General features: G+C 42.8%; 7 protein-coding genes across 7 annotated transcripts; 3 read left to right on the plus strand and 4 right to left on the minus strand.

The window, feature by feature from the left end:
• Positions 1-2,744: 2,744 nt before the first annotated feature.
• On the plus strand, positions 2,745-3,799 carry SS1G_02060 (predicted protein; the record flags this gene model as incomplete). Its single annotated transcript, XM_001597814.1, has 4 exons — positions 2,745-2,804; positions 3,337-3,414; positions 3,477-3,563; positions 3,701-3,799. 4 exons carry the CDS (start codon positions 2,745-2,747, stop codon positions 3,797-3,799), a joined length of 324 nt encoding a protein of 107 aa, XP_001597864.1.
• A 1,050-nt stretch (positions 3,800-4,849) lies between these two features.
• On the minus strand, positions 4,850-5,686 carry SS1G_02061 (predicted protein; the record flags this gene model as incomplete). The annotated part of the gene is made up of 3 exons (XM_001597815.1): positions 4,850-4,926; positions 5,129-5,191; positions 5,674-5,686. The coding sequence occupies 3 exons, from the start codon at positions 5,684-5,686 to the stop codon at positions 4,850-4,852; spliced, it is 153 nt and encodes a 50-aa protein (XP_001597865.1).
• Positions 5,687-5,948: 262 nt separating this feature from the next.
• SS1G_02062 (predicted protein) lies at positions 5,949-6,413 on the minus strand (the record flags this gene model as incomplete). The annotated part of the gene is made up of 2 exons (XM_001597816.1): positions 5,949-5,958; positions 6,271-6,413. The coding sequence occupies 2 exons, from the start codon at positions 6,411-6,413 to the stop codon at positions 5,949-5,951; spliced, it is 153 nt and encodes a 50-aa protein (XP_001597866.1).
• Positions 6,414-7,743: 1,330 nt separating this feature from the next.
• Positions 7,744-7,998, minus strand: SS1G_02063 (predicted protein; the record flags this gene model as incomplete). The annotated part of the gene is made up of 1 exon (XM_001597817.1): positions 7,744-7,998. One exon carries the CDS (start codon positions 7,996-7,998, stop codon positions 7,744-7,746), a length of 255 nt encoding a protein of 84 aa, XP_001597867.1.
• Positions 7,999-8,447: 449 nt separating this feature from the next.
• Positions 8,448-8,627, plus strand: SS1G_02064 (predicted protein; the record flags this gene model as incomplete). Its single annotated transcript, XM_001597818.1, has 1 exon — positions 8,448-8,627. The coding sequence occupies one exon, from the start codon at positions 8,448-8,450 to the stop codon at positions 8,625-8,627; it is 180 nt and encodes a 59-aa protein (XP_001597868.1).
• Positions 8,628-9,818: 1,191 nt separating this feature from the next.
• Positions 9,819-10,986, minus strand: SS1G_02065 (deoxyhypusine synthase; the record flags this gene model as incomplete). The annotated part of the gene is made up of 2 exons (XM_001597819.1): positions 9,819-10,715; positions 10,762-10,986. The coding sequence occupies 2 exons, from the start codon at positions 10,984-10,986 to the stop codon at positions 9,819-9,821; spliced, it is 1,122 nt and encodes a 373-aa protein (XP_001597869.1).
• A 1,938-nt stretch (positions 10,987-12,924) lies between these two features.
• SS1G_02066 (hypothetical protein) lies at positions 12,925-19,990 on the plus strand (the record flags this gene model as incomplete). The annotated part of the gene is made up of 4 exons (XM_001597820.1): positions 12,925-12,968; positions 13,544-13,749; positions 13,911-19,431; positions 19,567-19,990. The coding sequence occupies 4 exons, from the start codon at positions 12,925-12,927 to the stop codon at positions 19,988-19,990; spliced, it is 6,195 nt and encodes a 2,064-aa protein (XP_001597870.1).
• Positions 19,991-20,388: the final 398 nt, after the last annotated feature.

Below are 20,388 nucleotides of genomic sequence, written 5' to 3' on the forward strand. Positions count from 1 at the left end.
CGGAGGTGTGAGGCGTCACAAATATTCCTTTTATCTTTTATATAAATTTGTTTATTTTTAAACTTTAAAAATAAAGATTAATTAAAATAATTATAAAACTAAATGATATACAAGAGATTGTCACGAACCACGTCTATGTTACGACGGCTATCTTCCACACCGCGTCACATGACTAAACCAAGGTAACGTGATTAAGTCACGTTATGGACCGCTGAGGAACGCTGGCTGTCCAGGACCGCGCAGCGGTCCTGACTAGCCATAGGCATGAAGGTCTATATAATCAAGATGGATTTCCTTTGTATAGAGCTTCGTGCTCAAGATCAATCATTTAGTATATCCTACTATTAGTTACGAATTGCATTTCATTATTGTCATTACTTAAGTCCCTGCTTGACGCCTAGTTATAAACCACCTCGAGAGCCTAGGGCACTTCCACGTGATCTAGACGGCAAACCTCGTAACACTGAAGGATCGTAACCACTATCTGTGATTTAAGAGATGATTTGCCTTTTGTATAGTATAATATGGCTGATTAGCAAAATCTACACATGGCGATATATATTGGAAGTGTATGAAGTGATTGAGATGTGGTATATTCTTAAGACATTCGCTGCCCGGTTTGCTCATATTATATGATGATTATCAATTCACGCATAGCTAATACTAATACAGACTTTTCCAAAGTCTTTCTCTCTTTCAGCTTATCGAAACACTTTGATTTTCCACTTATAAGTTATAACTGTGTTCTATCCCTAGATAATATGTGATGGACTGAAAGGAAGGAATCTCGCGCTCGTCCATTCCTGCCAATGTCCTGAATACGCAGAATACATAATCACCTTCAAACCCCTTTCCGAAATCAATCTTTAACAAATTTACTATTTCTAACTTCTCAAATTGCGACTCATCTCAAGCTCATCTATTGATAGTGTAATTTTACATCTCCAAAATGAATGATGGCTCTACCAAGTGTCAGTAGTTGTAAGGTTAGTTGAATGTTGGGAGAACTTTCTTCCGATTAACATTTCCAAGCAGTATAGTCGATGTGTGGTTTGGGTCGATGGGTTGGGTAACTGTTGACCTCCCGGAATCTTGGCAGCATATGCATATATATTGCATGATGCATATAAGGAGCAAACAAAACTCAACTTTTAAATTCATTCTTTCCTTTTTGGTATACTGTTTGTTTGTTTGCTTTCAATATTTTGATTTCAAAGCACTTTTAATTCCGAAGGCCGAATACCTAAGCCTATTCCTTCATTTTTTGAATATATACTCGCAGCTTAACTGCTTAGCTAGAAAATCAATCAATTCAATCGGATGCTCTTTCTGGTCTCAATAAACCCAATAGGTACGGTTAACCACAAAAATAGACAGATTGGTTTTTTATAAAATGATATCCCATAATTGGATAATTGGGTATTGTTCTTGGTTCGAATCCTCGTAGATTGATGGTTTAATATATTACTGGGCGGGGAATTGTAAAATTATACCATATGCTTTAGATTTTAAATAAAATGATCGAATTCTAGGCCTATAAGATTATGATTCGGGCTTGTGATTAGCGAACGGTTAACCATAGATTTCAACGGATTTCCAACCAATCAATGTTTTGGCGATGGGTTACCCAATAGCACTTTTTAGATTAGCGTTTTGTGTTGGATTTTCGAAAAAGAGTACGGTTAATCACCCGTTGATCACACTGTCCCCAAGCCCTATTTGACCTAAGATAAGATTAAGCGAGGCTATGTACATATATCTCACACCTTGATTAGTGTTCCTTGAAAATGACATGATGCCAGACGAACGCTGACGAGGGTATGAATGGTGAAGGAAGAAATGATGAAAAAGGGTCGAGATTGGTGGTTTGATTGTGCTTGTTGACTGGGCGACTTGCTGCTGCGTGTAAGGAGATGGATATATGGATTGAATTTCACGGCGATATTAACGGTATATACTGGCAGGTCGAATCAATTTAGCTGTGCGAAATAGTTTCTCGAGTAATCTTACAATGGATGCGAAAATATATAAAGGGGGGTGGAAAGGTGGCAGGCATAAGCGAATGCGATACTGAGATCTCTGCGGAGGGGCTCATGGAGTAATCTGGCGAAGAACAAATGAGATGAATAAATGTCTTTATTGGTTCTACAATGACTGTCTTGTTGAAAGTTATGAGTTATCGCCATAAGTCCTGGAAAACACATCATGTTATCATTGCTCTACAATAGAGCCGACATTACCCCGCTATCGAATAGCATCATTTTTAAAAGCCCATCGAATTACCATGTTCGTATCATCGAATTGCCAATTCTATTGTTAGCGCACCCATCTTACTGAGTTGCTTATCATTTTTAAATGTCGGTCTTCCTATCATACCCAAGGTTCTACCATGACTCCACCATCGCTATTCAGCTCTCAATCCTACCATGATATGCCATAGTGCCTTAATATTGAACCTCAAAGAGGTGAAAAGATGGGTTGATTGAAATGTCGAGAAGCAATAGGACATGAAGCTTATTGGGGAGCTAGCCGACTAATTCCCACGAGTGTTTGCGTTGCCGAGCTCTACATCATGAGGTTCTTGAAAGTCGGGTATTGAAGTGAATGACAATGAGAAGTTGCTGCTCTTGAATTAATCAATCGTCCCTTTGGAGAAGGCTGCCTGAGAGGCGAGGGAATGCAAGATTATCTCAGGTATGGATGACGAGCATCAAGCGGGTGATTAGTGTGTGCAATCTATAACAATGTTAGGCTGCGCAACGGGTATCCGCGGGGCGGATTATGCTCTAGTGGATAATCCGTGCGTAATCCGCTGGCGGGGTGGATAATTGGGAAATTCTAATAGGCAATCCGCGGGGGTGGGGAGGAGGTTTAATGGATTATCCACGGGGCGGATTATCACGGATATACGCGGGTTGCGGATTATTTCTGCGCAGCCGAAGATGCTATGTAGTATCACTCGCCTTTATTCCCTTGTGGCGTTTACGGGAGAGATGAATCAACTAGATGGTCGTTGTTAGTCGATCTCTCTTATTAATTAGAACCGAGTTGGAGAAACACTTTCAATCGTATAGTTCAACATTTGTTGGGTTTCTTGAGACCAGAAAGAGCATCAGATTGAATTGATTGATTCTCTAGCTAAGCAGTTAAGCTGCGAGTATATATTCAAAAAATGAAGGAATAGGCTTAGGTATTCGGCCTTCGGAATTAAAGTGCTTTGAAATCAAAATATTGAAAGCAAACAAATAGCATACCAAAAAGGGAAGAATGAATTAAAAGTTGAGTTTTGTTTGCTCCTTATATGCATCATGCAATATATATGCATATGCTGCCAAGATCCCAGGAGGTCAACAACATTCCTCTGTCGATGTTGGTAGTCCGAGTTGGCAGGATTCGCGCGAAGAAGAAATGAATGTAAAGTGTCTGGAAACACTTTTACGGTGCATTCAAACCCCACGACGATAATATATTTGTAGTATTACTCGTTATTTGCAGCTAGCGCATTGCTGATTGGAAATGATGAGTGGTCACCTCTGAAAAATTCAAAGAAGTGGGGATTAAATGTAAACGGGGATGGCGCTACCTAATCGAGACAATACGGGGCATTTCTGGACTTCGGAATTATCAACAAGAATTCAAGTTGGCTTGTAATGCCTTATGCAGAGTGATACTTTTATACAAATATAACACATTTCATTAGATATTGCCAATATGGGTACAAGGGTCAGATCAGATGCGCTCTTATAATGGAGCAGAGGACAGCTGCCTCGAAAAGAATTCCCGTCAAATGGAATTGTGATTTCCAGGGCCGTAAGGTTCTGCTATTCTGAATGTTCTTGTATGTTTATTAGTCTTGATGGAAGCTACCTTTCAATATCAAGTTGCACTTCCTATCTTGAAAAGAGATGTTTTGGAGAAGTAAATGGGGAATTGCTCTGCAACCGAGGAAGCTGCGAGTGTAGTTGGGAAAATCGACATTGTCAGTACTGCGCCTCAAGACTCAAACTCATGTCGAAAACAACAAGAAAGCCTAATCATGACTTTTCCTTGCTCACAAGCTGGTTACGCTTTTCAAACGTTCATTTCTAAATACCTGTGCATTCTAGTGCTCAATCCCCAATGTCCATACCCCATGTCCATGCTCTATGTTTATTGCTCATTCCGAGTGTTTCTCCCTGATCTCCCTGGTTCTAGTACGTTAGAAAGGCCTAGACACTAGGTACGATATCTCAATGGTGTACATATTAGAGACCTGCACACCGTTACTTAGTTTCGACAAACACTCAATTTTTATGTAATTCGCTATCCCAAATGAACTTGAGTGCCTTTCGTACTTTAATTTTATTTATTCCCACACTTGCCATATCATCAGTACTACTACATTCAAATTGAGTGTGGATAAACTGGAATTGAAACTTCCATAACTTCCATGAACATGTCAGCCACCGTCGTGGGAAAGCGACTTGATCAGGAAGACACATGACTGCACGTAAATATCGCTTTCTTTCGTAATTCAAGTTTATTAAATTCGTGATTCACTATCAAGAATACCACTTTAGCAACCAGTAGTGACTTCGGTTGAAACTATGTCAAGGATACAAACATTTGATTAAAATTCTTTTACTTCACCGAACTTAGGGCTAAGAGTTAGGGCCTTCTTGGTCTGACTCGTCTTCCAGATACATTAACATGCTGAAGAAAACTCCAAGGAACATAAAGCCAATGGCAAATACCTAGTTTGTATATCTTTTGTCTCATCGCCGATTTCATATTCAAGAACTCAATGCACAGGTTTGTGTGACTTGAACGTCCACTCGTATCGTTGATCACAGTGTGAATCGGGCTGCAATCAAAGGACGACGTGGTAACAAACTAGTGTCTTTTGGATGTTCATAATGCCAGTTCTTACCCATGTTATAGTATTACCTAGATGTTGTCAAGTCCAAAGGAGTCAGAAGCCGGAGTTTATTTGTTCCCGGCCATTGCACAATTTTCCCATTCCGAAATCAACTTAGCTCATTCCTATATATGGACTGGGTTGCAAAATGAACTAGTTGATAACGAACTAGGAAGGATGAAAGCATTCACAAATGAACTAAGCTCATATAGAAATAATAAACTCCCCCACCCTCATTATCAACCTCATTGCCGGGACCCTCACCCTTATTATCAACTCCATTATCACCCACACCTACATATTCAGCCTCATCGTCGCCCCTCTCCCCGGCACCTTCATTTTCAAAATTATTGTAGCTTTTTCTTCTATTCAGAAATTATGCTCTTTAGATCCTTAAAGTCTTTGATTATAAATTCTTATAAACTTCGGGTACTTTTAAGCTTTGGTTCTTTACAGGTTTTGAATCTACTTATATATAGGCTTAACTCTTTGTCAATCTTGATTTACTTGTTGAATTAGTGTAGTGGGATGAGAAAAATGTTTTTGAATGAGCCAAGTTCAAATGCGAGAATGTTCATTTTTGTTTGAATTGGATACATTGGGCAATAAGCTAGTTCATTCCAAAATTAAGCTCATTAGCGAATAAGCTAACAATTAACCTAAAGTGGGTCCTAGCCATTGGCTTTCCCTTTTTACTTCTACAGTGTAAGTATCTTGCTTTCTTTCAAAAACTTTCAGCCAATTACCGTGTAATCATCTGAGCAACTTTATCTTACAGCTCATAGACATTTTGAAGTCATGATATATGTTTTATCCAATTACTCTATATTCTCGGAAGTTGAACATCAAGAGACTGATCGGCATCATCAAAAGATGATTTCCCGTTCTTCAAAGTTCCACCTAAATCCAAGCTAAGTGATTAGTATCTGGCACTAAGCGAGAGAATGACGGATTGGTTCTTTGGAATATGGAACTAAAGTCTTATTTTCAAACGCCGAAACAGCCCCAACAGAAGTATTATGTCATCCATTTTATGGCAAGCACGTGTTGCTCAAGGTTTCCTGAACATTGGAGGAAGGGAGTCAGTTGAAGTTCTATAGGAGAACTAAAACTTGAAAAGATGTACCCGCCCACATCATTAGCTCCTTCGGTATAGAGAACAACGTGGCATAGGTAGAGAACCTTTTCTACCTCCTATAGACTTGGGATGGAACTTCCCTATCACACTAATGGGATGCAGAAGAAGACAGAGACTCGGGGAGCGAAATTATCTGGCTCCCACTATGGTTCTTGATAGATACATTGTAAACAATAGAATCTATAACTTAAAACACGTTCAAAATCGTATGTCACTGAGATTTTCGCAAACATACTCATGTACTCTCGACGAAGGCGCAAATTTTAGTGCGGATTTGAATCTTCTCAACCATGTATCGGTTGTAGTCGAGTATAGATGCCTCGAATCACGATTATTACACCCACAACCAGAATTAACCTTCATTACGTCGCTCGGCATTTGTGATTTGGTATCTTGGGAACCAAGAGATTGCTCCTCGACCGCTGATTGAGTTCTTATATCTTAGAAGTTGTGGTAGCCAGTCGATCTGAAGTGGCTAATCTTGTATGTTTTGAGTATACTAAATCAACCCAAAGTCACTTCTTAACGCTGGCGCGAAAAGCTCTTCCTACGCATCGATAGATGTACTCGTTCCGTTCTAGCTCCTATCTAGCTCATACACATATAAACAGTGTGATGCATCTCAAGTTCCCATAGAGATTATAATCATCCCAGTATATCCAATAATCCGGACTACAGGATGGACTAAGTCTTTTGAATTAAACAATCAAGCTTCAATCCATTGATATATTAAACAATTTATCTTGAATATTAAAATATCCCAACAAATCGGACTACAATCCAATTCGTCTGGATTTTTAGATTATTTAAAAATTGAATTATACAATATAAAATTATTTTTTGTTATAATTAATAAATTTTGAGTACATACTTTTCTATATTAAATATAATATAAAATTAATTAGTTTAAAAATCTAAACGGCAATCTAGACTTTTTAATATTAAACTATCTAATCCAAACTTTTTATATAAGAACCCTTCCAATAATCCATTTAGTCCAATTAAATTACAAACTATTTGTTCAGATAGTCATCTAGATGGAGTACGGGAAGATTGTTGGATACACTGAGTCATTCATGGTTTGAATATCTGTACCGTAAACGTACTAACACAAAAGTATATGTTTTTAGCTGATTTTGGAAGACAAAATCCCTTAGATTGTTTATAAAAGATGCCTCAAAACCTCCTATTCTCTCTATTCCTTTCTTTCTTCACCTACATACAGATACTTCAGCTTTCTACTTAATTTCATTAAGTATTACATTTTTATTACATTTCAACGTCTAACCAATACAAAGGACATTTTATTGTCCTTACAAAGTAAGTACCTCTTCTGTTCGTACCGCATTTATTACTGCACTTTCTTAAAATACAATTTCATGTGGCATCTTCGAGTCGCTGTGGCAAACTACAAGAACAGTATTCTTATGCTGTACTACGATTTTCAGTTCGAAAATGGGACACTTTCAAATCTTGAGTTCATTTGGGATGTTTAAGTAATCTGGGATCTTTGGATTCGTTGAATTACTTGAGTCACTCTCAAATGTTAAAAGCCTTTTTAACATTCATCGGTCTGGAATCATTCCGCAATTCCGGGGTATCCAATGTCCCGGATTGTAGAATCAACTTGAACTTTGAATGTTTGAGTAGGATTCACTGTTTTAGATGTTTTGAATGTCCCAGTTGGATTCAAGAATGGAAAAGCTCCTCACGAAAGTTGTTTTCCGTTCAACAAGTAGGCTAACAATGACTCTACATATAGTCTTAAACCAAGAATCAATCGTAAAGAGTTGAATTTAGCGAAAATGAATACCAATTCCTCTGCCTTCGGTCCGGTCTGTCCTGCATCCGGAACCGCCATACGTCGCTTGTGCTCCACCCACCGGATAGTAGCGGCAGCTCTGACAGCTATGGCGCCGGGTCTCCGGGTGTGATGTGGGGCATATTTGACGCATGTCGGCATAGATGGGGGTGAACCCCTCGATGAGGAGGGTCTTGCCGCCCCCGATATTTTGGCGAGAATGATGGAAGCTGGGCCCTGGGACACGACTGCCCCGGAAGATACGATGGGGTATGCAGCAGAGTATGCCCTTGATGGAGGAGATAGATTGTAAGTTCTATGTTTCCTGAGTGCAAATTTTTCAATAATTAGTCCAGACTGGATCTTAGCTTTCAATATCTGAAAACTTTGAAGTGAATTCGGCAATTTGAATGATCTGAACATTTTGAGTTATATCAAAAATCTGAAGTATTTGAATGTTTCAAACAATTTCAATGTTCAAAGGTCTCATATTTTTTGGACAGCAATCCGGACTATTGGCTAAACTATTTTGGTGTCGAGCGACTACTAACATGTCGCAGGCACGGGTCTATGAATAGCTTGGAGGATCTGGCGGAGCGGTGCTTGGTACAATGGCACTGCTCAATCAAGACGTCAGACGAAGTCTGGCACCCATGCTTCCCAAAAGGGGAAGGCAGAAGTGCAAGGAGAGAGTTCCGGCCAGGGCCTCAAGAGAGCCCGAGCAAAAAGGCATTCGTGCAAGCGGCGTCAATAAGACACCCAAGCCTGCTTTGTCCCGGGACGAAATGTAGAAGGCTCAGAAGAAGAGGATGGAGGCTGCGAGGGCTGAGAATGAGGAGGTGAAGAGGCAGACGTTTCCGCAGTACAATAAACGCGACAGAAGAGACCCTGCTATTGCGTTGGATCGCAGGGGCTATGCAACGAAAGACTCGGGCGTTCCTGCTGAGTTGTGCGGAAGATACAACTGAACGTTGCGTGCCTTTTTTTTTTTTTTTTCCTTCAAATAAAAAAACGTTTGATTTGTAAGAGATTGCGCTGACCAAAACAATCTGGTTTACCTGCTTATCTACCTGCTTGTGAACGTTTGATTCCATTATGAATGTCGAAAAGTGTATTTTAGATCTAATCCCGTCTTCTTATCACTTCACGAGGTTGTCACAGGGTCGTGGATATAACTCGTTTACCTATTTCTGAATGTGCGGCTCCTTAACTAACAAGCAAATTGAAGTTTAAAATCTTATTGTTCAGGACTTGGCAAAGGGTAGGGTATACCCTAGGTTACCATGGATAGGGCCTGCGAGATAACCATTTTGTTATGTCCTTATGAGGTAGGATAAATAGTCTACAAAATATCGAAGAGTACGAATATACCTACTGATAAGTCCCCTACCCCCATTCCGGCCACCTTTTACACCAAAAACCATGATTTCACTTATTGTTTTAATTTTCAATATCTTAATTAATAAAATCATAAAAAATCCAAAATTTTCAGGATTTACTATTATATAAAAATGAACCTGAAATCAAACTTTCTTAAAAAATTATATTTATAAATAAAAGAATTATAAATGTTGATTTTAATAGAGAAAGGTGACCCAAAAGTGAAGTGACTCAAAAGTAGGGTACTAGGCTTAGCTGAAAACCATTACATATATGGCTTACAGTTCCAACGCTCTTATATTATGATTATTGTACTAGGTTGAAGTTTAAAGCAGATTAGATGGTAGATGAGGAAGGAGTATGCTCGGATTTTGAGTCATGGAAATTGAGGGAATTTTTGCCGATTCAGGAAACGAGCTTGTGAAGCAGTTTCTAAGCGTAGTGAAGGATGCTAGTACTAACGTTGGCCGAACTTTCAATAGCTTCCGAGTTTATTGGATGTTAGTAGTCATTAAATCATTACAAGATGACACTACTTCACTAAATATGACATAATATTTGCATAGGGATGTGAATTATGTCAATCATATTTCATTCTATGTTTATGTTTCCGAAGGTTTTTGAGCTGTTTGAGATCCACTATTCTCCTGGTCTTTTGCAAATGTGCCTGCCACTATCAATGGGAAACAAGCAGTTGCCTCGACATACACCTTCACACTATCAGCTCCAACCTTGATTTTTCCCCAACTAACTGCCTCATCTGGTCTTGCCCCTGCATCGCTTCCATCAAACTCCTGTGCAGTATTAATGTACACAGCGCTTTCGGCCCCATTTCTCATAAGACATGCATTCGCAATGTGATGTTTGACTACACCTCCACCTAGGATAATCATTCCTGCTCGTTTGGCTCGCACGGCTAAAGTGTTTATCTTTCGAATGTCTTCAACGAGGTCCACACGAAGTTGAGCCGGGGAAGATTTGAAGGTGTGGAAATAAAGCATATCGCCTAGGGATCCGTCGGTAAGAGCTGGACAGAAAATAGGGATGTCATTTTTGTAGGCCCAATAAAGTAAGGACTCTTCATTATTGATTTCTTTCCCCAATCTCCGGATTATCTTACTGGGAGTCCAGTGGATGTGATTATCAGTGTCGGGATCTTTCTTCGATTCTTCTTGTTCGGTAAGCATGGTATCGAGAATGGGCATCACCCAGTCTTCGAATGCGCAGTAATTGTTATTGGGGACAATAAGGTTTCCAATACGGTTTTGACCTTTGGCGCGTAAATCTGCTCCAGGAGTAGAAAATGAGCCCATGTAGGTGGGACCAAGACATTTGATGATGTCTTCTTCAACGCCGCCGGCAGTGGTGACGATAGCAGAAATGTGGCGGTGTTGAGCGAGGTATCGGAGAGTGCCCCGGAGTCCACTTGAAATTAGATTGGAAGTATATCCGAGGAAGATAGTGGTACGATCTGAAGTTTCCGGATCACGCCATGCACGCTGGGAATGTTAATTTCGTTTTGCTGGTTAAAGAGGGGTTACGTACCATGTCATTAATTATTCGAACAGCTTCGCCAATGGAACTTGCTTGAAACCCCATGTTGTTCATACCACTTAAAAGATCGTCAACGGTTATCAGACGACCGGCGAACTTGTTGAAGTCGAGTTCTTCGACTTTTTGTGCACCGACAGGCATTTCGTTTGAGGGGACTAGAACTGCATCCATGACCGAGGATGGAGGTGCTCCATTTTGAGCGGGTGTTGACGCCATTTCCGTGGATTTATCTTCTGGATATTTTCCGCGATTAAGATGCAGAATGTATCTGCAAGGTAGCCAAATCCTTTGCCGTGGTCAAAATTCCAAGATGACACTACTCTTCACGTGATATACCTACAAAATAATGGTAGCTAATACAGCAGTATGGAAGGTGATCGTTCACTTGAGTAAAATATGTATAAAACACAAAGAAGCGCCTGGTTTTGTCGTAAGTATTGGTATAAAATAATGGAAGATGACTGGATTTACTCAAGTGAATGTCTAGACTTCTCTAAGAACCAATGCTAACCAAAAATTTGATGATGCTTTCGAAGTGGCGGATGTTTTCAAAAGTGTAAGCTGAGCTTCATTGAACGTCATCAAGCTTTGTCCAGGAAAGTGAAGATTCTTATAATTTTGTTTAGAAAATATGTACAGAATAATATATTCTTCATATATCTCTGCCTATCGCAAACTTCAATCAAAAAGTTTTGTTGCGAGGAATCAGTCAAAATAAGCGATGTAGTGGGGTCCGTTGCATTTTGCTTTTGAGGCTCTGCATGCACGTGTCGTCGCAACTACTGCAGGAAGGGTCTGTGCGTGGTTGCCAAGCCACATCTTTAATGATTAGGTAATGAAAGCTTTTCGATATTGTGGCTTGCACATCGAAGCACGGACTCTCGGCCCCTCTTACCAGCTGAATTTATGGGGTATCTTGTAGTCCTTACCAAAAACAGAATAGATCAAAGAAATAACACTATTTATATAAATGAAAATTCTATATCTAAAACTTTATAAATCTATTTGACTTTGTGACGGAAATCCCTGCTTTCCTCCCACCTTTATTATATAAGAAACCTCAGGTACATTAACCATGTCCACACATGATACGATTACTCGAGATTAGTATGCGATTTAGGTGACCTGAGGATCAGATCCGGACAAGTACTAGGTATCAATGGTTATCGGTAAAGTAAGATCATTGGAGGAATAAATATGACTTCTTTTTGCCTAGCCATTGCGGCTAGGCCATTCATTTGTGTATATATAGAGTAGCTATCCCCATCTACAGGTGCTCTTCACCTGTAGATTCTAAGTTAAATACAACTGCTGGTCTATAAACACCCTTTTGGTCACAGACTTATTTAGAAGAAATTTTTTTATTTAAAACATAAATCATTACTCAGTGTATTATATTTTTATTTTTAAAAATTAATAATAAATTTTTAATTCAATGAGTTTTGCCATACAGTTTTTCTGATTCAAAGTGAGCTGACTTAGCAATCAAGAAAGTAAACGAGTAATCAATCACAAAGTCTGAAGACAACCTTTTTATCAAATCTAAATCAGGGCTCCTAAGTCTAAGGTGCTATGAATTGAATTGTCTAGTCTTTAATTGAGACATTGAAGAGCTGTCATATTTCGATTTTGGTCTCGGTTGTTGTGTGGATGCCTATAATTTCAGGGTTTGAAGACTAGCCCATGCATGAAGTTAACCTCATCGGGTCGCAGATGCACGTAGCCTCATTTGAACAAGGCCATTTCGAGAACTTCAGAACTTCAATTCCTTGATTCAACATCTGCGACAACTCAAAGATACTAAGCATTCAATTCTATGTGACTCTCCCCGTCTGTACGTACGGTCCGCATTCGGCGTTAATAGTCACTCAAGATCAATATCCACCATTTATTCCCCTCCTTTTGTTGACGTTCTAATATCCACTTTGGTTGAAATAGCGCTGGCCCGGCAGAGTGGTACTAGCCATAAGGCCATATTAAATAATCAATAGGATATAGACTAAGGGAAGACGTCAAATCACTGGGAATTGTCATAAATCAGAGTCTTTCGCTCCCTCCTAGATACCTCCCTCATACAATGTTTGTCTCCCTAACACTCTCCATTAAACAATTGACTCTAACATTAAGTCTTTAGGACTCGACCGCATACACAATATGATTCAAATGATGGAAGACGTTCCCCTCGAGATCGTTCTCCTGTAGAGCGATCTCCAAGACGATATCTCGACAGTCGCGACTCGGATACATACCGAGGTGCTGCGCGCGGGGGAGAAAGGCGACGATCACCATCAAATTCAAGAGCGAATACTGCTGCATTCAACCACAACCAAAATCGAGAACTTTTTTCAGATAGACATATACCTCCGCGAGATACAAATCGAGATAACTCCTTACGTGATCCTCCTCGCGGGCCAAGGGCTGGTTCGAAAAGCTATATCGATCCCCCTAGCGGTCCTCGCGGCAATAGTTTTGGCGATGGGTATCGAGGCGATTTCGGATATCGAGGTGATTTTAGAGGTGGCAGAGGTCGTGGTCGTGGAAGAGGTAGCTGGCGGGATGAAAGTAGAGATCGCGACCGAGATCGGGAACGAGACCGTGGCCGAGAAGTCGAGCGAGACAGGGACTATAGAGATATGCGAAGAGATAATAGAGGACCCCTGGTTCCGTTCCGCGATGATCGAAGCCGTGATCGAGAATGGGGCGGTCGGGACAGCTTCAAAGGAAGGAGGCCTTCTTCTCCTATCGGAAGAGGAAGATCTCCTAATTACAATAGTAGAGATAATCGCGATGCGCCTTTAAGCCTGGATCTGGATCGTGCTAGAAGAGGCTCGCGAGACGGTCCAATGTCTGTTACCTCGCCTTCCTCTGACTCAGCCCAACCGTTTGTGCATGGCTATGGTAGGGCTAGAGGAAGTGGAATAGGACGTGGACGTGGTAGACCCTATTACGATGAACCTTACCATCGACCCCAGGTCCGTAGTAGGTCTCCAGAACCAAACTTTCCTCGCAGATCTCAACCTTCAGCTAGTAAGTTTCATGACCTCGACCCATTTTTCTTTCTTTTATCCCTGCGTGGCCCTGGTTTCTGTCCACGCACAAGGCACATGCGTGCCTTTTGATAAGACGCTGACTTTACATAGCACCGCCTCCCCAAGTGCCTGCATTTGGATCAACTGGAGCATCAGCCTCAGTCAGCCAAAGTCCTGTCCCAGGTGTATCAGTCCCAACCGCGCCCCGTTTTCATGCGGGACGTGGGGCTCCAAGTAATCACTACATTTCTGCAAAGTCTAATATGCCACAATCTATTGAAAATCAGTCGTCAGACGCCAGATCGGAAACACAGATTGCTGCAACACCCGAACATAAATTTGATGATGCAGCACGGGTGACTGAACAACGTCGCCAGCGAAAACCCCTTTTTGGTAGACACCCACCCAAGATTCCGATTACTGATGACTATTCCGATTCTGATTTGGATCCCTTCAACGATGATGATCCAGAGGACGAAATCAATTTCGAGAGTGAATTGGCGGAGGTTCAACGTAGTATGAACGATACTCGCAACAGGCCCGACCTGCCTCCACTTGACCAGTTCTTTATTGTTAATTCGTTCAAAGATCTACCTCTAGTCCCAGATGCACGAGACGGTTCTGGCGGGTTGAAACAGTGCATTCCTCCAGAAAGTTTGACTGATAAGCCTGATACGACGATGGAGGACGCATTGGAGTCCAAGCCTGAGCCTGAACATAACCCCGCATCTCAGCAAGAGCTCGTCGCGATGCCGAAATCGACACTCAATATGGATCCCGCTGAACATGAATCTCGAGACAGTGAAAATCCTACTTCTGCAGTGTTACCACCTGAGATACCATCCGCCCTAGCGACTACTACCGAAGCCGGAAAATCTGAGGGATCGCAACATCCCATGTGCCAGCTTCCAGCGACTGATTCTGAGAAGTTGGCTATGCTCTCTCAAGATCACCCAGCACAATCCGGGGCATCAGCTAAAGACTCCAATGTCTTCAATGATGCTACTGCAAAGGATCCTATCACAGATAAAACTCCATCTACGACAGCAAATGCTCATTACGCATCACCGCCGCCTGCGAGGAGTCAATCACCTTTGGAAAGTGATTCACGAACTTCGACCAGGACAGTGGAAAATGGTGGTGATGTTCCACCTCATCACATTACTACAGAAGCAGATGTAGCATTTGCCAAGGACCAGTCCATTGAAGAAAGTAGTACCAAAGCTGGTGCTTTCGAAGAAACTTCTCCAAAAAGTGCGGCATCCAAGGATTTTGAAGTTCCCGCTATTCAACCTGCCCCCATCGAGCCCTCAGACATCCAGCCTTCTACGACCAAGTTATCACCACTTCCAACCACTGGACTTGAGTATAGCAATTCTCAAAGTGTCACTCAAGATACTACTAGCTTAGAACCTCAATCTCTTGGCGTGGAGATTTCAGATTTAGAGAGACCACCTCAGTCGGTGGAAGGCCATCCAAAGCATATTTTGGAGCCCCGTGTAGAGAGGACGATCGTGGGGACTCATGCAGATACATCACTGCCCGTGTCAGACGAAGCATCCAAGTCTAATTCTGAGAAGGTTGAGACACCGGACACCAAACCCCTACATAATCATCCACCATCTATCGACCCCATCGATACCGAGATTTTGCCAGACGCTCAAGCACTTGAAGATGATTCTTTGATTAGTCCAAAAACCACAGGTCCCGTCCCAAGGTTGGTGCCTGAAGATACGAATGGCGATCATCATATGGAAGGTGTAGTTTCGGAGGAATACAAAAGGGATCGATCTATGAATCTGGAGATTAGTAATGAAAACGTGGCCCGTTCCGAAGGCGAGATCTACCATAGTCGAGGAGAACCAGCCGGAGCTTTTGATTATGTACGACAACAGATACCGTCACCAGTGCCACAAGCACCAGAACTTACTATGGAAGTTCCCGAAGAAAGTGATGATGACGAAGATGAAGCCGAACAGGCCGGATTTGAACTTCTCCGTCAAAAACTTGTTCAACAAGAAGCTGCTCTTGAAGAGGATCGCCAATTTAAACTTCTTGAATCTGTTAAGCACCCCAGGGATACGAAGACACCTCCTCCAGAAACCTTACCTATATTTGATTATAATAAATGGGATGAGGATCCTGAGTTTTTGAACTCCCTCGAAGTTGATGCAAATGCTGAATCTTCCCTTACGAGACTTATAGAGGAAAAAATGGCGCAAAGATGGAGGGAACAACAAGAAGAGGGCAAGTCGTGGTCGGAGAGTTATATCGAGTATCGTAGGTTTACCGATATGGATATGGATCCGATCGCTGTGCGCAGTAGAGAAGTATTTACCAAGGCCCAGAAAGGAGAGGCCGAGGAGTTGGCCGAAAGAGGCAAATCGGCAACTGGCTTAGATCTCAAAGCAGAGGGCCAGCGGCGCACTGGGAGTAGGTTTGCTACGGATCATGATATTGAACGTGTGCTTCGTGAATCTGAGCGTGAAGCTAAAGAATCGAAAGAGCAGCAAGAACAAGATGCCAGGGAACAAACGGCAAATTCCAAGGAAGCAACTATCCCGGACATGTGTTGGGATGAAGAATATAAGGAAACTATGTTTGTGGATACTACGCACAGGGTTCCCTTTGAACGATCGTTTCGTATGCTCGAGTTTGGAGAGTCCATAGATAATTTTACGGAGGAAGAGGCTCAGATCTTCCAAGAAAAGTACCACAATTTCGCCAAGCAATTTTCTATTATTGCACAATCCCTTCCGCATCGCGATTACCAGGCCTGCATTCAGCATTATTATATTATAAAAACAACGGATGAGTGGAAGGCAGTTTTCAAGTCGAAGAAGAACCAAGTTAAAACCGGCAGAAGAAAAGGAGCGAAAAAATCTAGTGCCCTCATTACCAACATTGAGAACGGAGGTGGTAATGAAACAGAGGCTACGCCAGATGTGGAGAATGGAAATGAACGTCGTCGACCTAGGAGAGCTGCTGCTCCAACTTGGAATTTTGAAGCACCACTGCCTACCACAGACAATGAAGGTGTTAGCCCGGCACCAACCCCGGCGAAGAAAGTCGCTACTCCGAAAGGAGACACAAATGGCGAATCAGCTCCAACCAAGAGAAAGGCCAAAACTCCTCGAGAAAAGGCCCCAAAGCAGCCCAAGGCCGGTCAACTGTTAGCGGCTGCTCCTTCTCCTGCGAGTCGCAATGGTGAATCACCAAATCCTCCTGCATCAACTGTTGCGCCCGAGCCTACACCGATCAGGCCTCCTGTTGCCACCACTCGCTACGCTCCATACGATGCTCTTATTCCTCACCAGATGCCAACATTTCCACCTCAATTTATGCCACCTGAGAGACCTGCACCAGCTAATCTAGAGGTGCCAGTTGCACCAGAACGCATTGGCTCTGCCCCTCCAACAGGTGGCGAGTCCCAGCCTGATCGTCGTTCCGCTGTTCAACAACAAACTTCTAGCTACTGGAGTGTCCCGGAAGTGGGTGACTTTCCTGGACTCCTACGACACTTTGGCACAAATTGGGCTGGAATTGCAAAACATATGGGAACAAAAACGCATACCATGGTATATAAAAAAACTTTTTCCGATTGGCTTGAGATCACGAAAGGCCAAGCTGGTCGCAAGCGTCAGGCTAACATTGCTGAACAGGTTAAGAACTACTATCAGCGCTCTGTCGATTCCGGGAGCAAAAAAGAATGGGAGCAGATCACTCGAGAGGCTGATTCAAAACGTGACAGAGGCGAATCTACTGGACCAGCGCCCACGCCTTCCGCCCCAACAAAGCGACGATATGATCCCACGCCGGCACCACTATCGAGATCAGCATCTGCCATGGATCTCGAAGAACTGTCTGGTAGTCAACCTATCATTCTTCCTCAAACATCTCCTCCTCAATCCACATTGAGTACCAGGTTCCCTGCCTTGGCTCAAGCCGGACCTGTCCCTCAATCAATGAATCAAACGATCACTCCTAGTTCCCTGCCTTCCAAACGTTCACATCATCAAGCTAACCAACAGAGCTTATCTCAAATATCACAGCAACAGCAACAGCAACAGCAACAGCAACAACCGGCATCAGCACCACCACCATCAACCACCTCTCAGTTACAATCACAACCACAACAAATGCAAAGCCAACAAGTCAGACAGCCGAGGGGTCCGTCCATGGGGTTCTTCACTACTGATAACCAACGCTCCACACCACAGTCTACTCTTTCGCAGCAGTCTCAAAATGCTTCGCCAATTTCAGATCCAGCCACTATTGCCTCTCAACGATCGGCTCGGGTCGCTGCCGAGGAAGCTTATCTAGAGAGAAAGAAGGCTTTGGAACAAGAGAGAATACGAATCTCACAGGAACAACAACAAGCCACAGACCGGCTTGCTTTACAAGAGCAGGCCCTTCGAGAACAGGCGATTCGAGAGCAGGCCCGTGAGCAGGCTTTGTTACGTGAGCAGGCTCGTGAGCAGGCTTTGTTACGGGAGCAGGCCCTATTGCGAGAGCAGGCTTTGTTACGAGAGCAGACCGTCCGGGAGCAGCAAGCTTACCAACGACGAGAGCAAATTAGAGAAATGGAAACACTTACGGAACATCAACAACGACAGCAGCAGCAGCGAAGGGAAAGAGAATCAAAGCAAGAACAACTCGAGCGAAACTTGAAGAGAAAACAAGAACGTGATCACGAGCAACGAGAACAACAAGATCGAAAAGAAAAGCGAGAACAACGAAGCTTTCAATTGAAGCAAGAGGAGGCTGAGGTACGGAACTCACAGCAGTATGAATATCCCGCGCACTCTAGCCGTACAGGATCAATGGCACCTTCAAGACCTGAAGCTCCATATGTGGCAGTTTCCACAACGGACGTTCGAAGGCAAGCTCCACCCAAAGTCCCACACCAACAATATCCTGCGCGAAGTCAGGGCGTTCGAAGCTTGCTTAGTGATGGTATGGGTGTTCCTCAAAACATGATTCAATCTACATCTCCCGCTTTCGGCCGACCAGGCATTAGCACCCCACCTATCCAAGAGCAGTATTCAACACCACCTCCTCAATCAGCCGCTGTTAGCGCCATCCGCCAGCAAGATACACCAAGGAAGACATCCAATATCATGTCATTGTTGAACGATGAAACCAGTGAACCTAGCAGAGCTCCACCGCCCCCAGCACAAGTGCAATCTAAGAGAGGTGGTGGTACCCCAGCAGTTCCTGTGCAAAGTTCTCGAACCCCGCCACCTCCTCAACATCCATTGCAGACATCGCGTTATTCATCACATTCATCACATTCATCACATTCATCACATCCATCACAAAGTTTACAACAATCACAACAGATGCCTCAGCAGATGCAACAGAACCAGCAAATGCAACAGGTTTCACATCAGATACCTCCTCAAACAAATCCACAGCACGGATATCCACAATCGTCTTCCCAATCCATGCATCAACATTCATCTTCAGTAGGCCGCAGTTACACACCAACGTCTTACGACGGCAGGAATCATGCGCCCCCGCCCGCTGTCCAGCATCACCCGATATATTCTCAACCCTCCCGCCAAGCAATTGCTTCGCAGTCTTCAACCATTCGTCGAGAGCCTCTAAACGAAATGAATGCTCCTAGTGGGTACGCACGAAGTCCAATTACAAAAATCAATGAATCCCCCTATTCTGCGACCCCCCCTCCTGGCCAACAGATGACACGTCAGACGATGTCTTCACCACACGACCTACCCCAAACATCTGATCGTGATATTTACAGTCGTCAATCACAATTTGCTGTGCCGCAGCAGCCAAATACAGCGGTAGACTTTCACACAGCACCTCAAGTGGGAGCAGGCCATCGATCGATGGCCTTCGGACAAAGTGGTCACAGAACTCCACCGGCACGTAGTCAGTGGATTCAAGCCCATCAAGTGGGTCATCATGTGCACACTTCAAGACAAAACAGCTTCGAAGCCCGGAACTATAATACTGTTTCGTCTGCATCAGCTCCGGCACAACAAAGTTATGCCCAGCAAACTTCCCATCACATGCAATATCAACAACATCAACCCCAAGAGCGTTTTGATCATCATTATGAGCGAGAACAGCGTGAGAGAGAACAGCGAGAGCGAGAGAGGCAAGATAGGGATAGGGAACAATATTATCGAAGTCGGGAAGACCAACGGGATCCACGGCGGTAGCTTGTCATGTGTTGACTTGAAGAATAAAATTTTCCCCAAATGATCAAGAACTCGTTGCTTGGATGTCGAAAGCTCCTAGAGTATGAACAGTATAAATTATGTATGAAATTAAAGACTAACAACTACTCTCGTGCTGTCTTTATCGTTTCAATAGTGATACTTCGTGTTCTTCGACTCCTCATCTTTCCTATACATTCTGTTAAATTTCTTCTAAATAGACACTTGTATTGCCTAACTCTTCAAAAACAGCAGCCTAGGCGACCACCTATTAACCTCATGCAATACATCTTTGTGTTGAATTTCATGATGGCGAGAAATGAAGACGCAAGATGATCGAGAATTTTCGCGTGTGGAATGTACCTACTATCAAGCTTCTAGCCGCTACTACTCACCAGCAA

This window comes from Sclerotinia sclerotiorum, genomic scaffold (genome assembly GCF_000146945.2).
Source record: "Sclerotinia sclerotiorum 1980 UF-70 scaffold_2 genomic scaffold, whole genome shotgun sequence".
Lineage (NCBI taxonomy): Eukaryota > Fungi > Ascomycota > Leotiomycetes > Helotiales > Sclerotiniaceae > Sclerotinia > Sclerotinia sclerotiorum.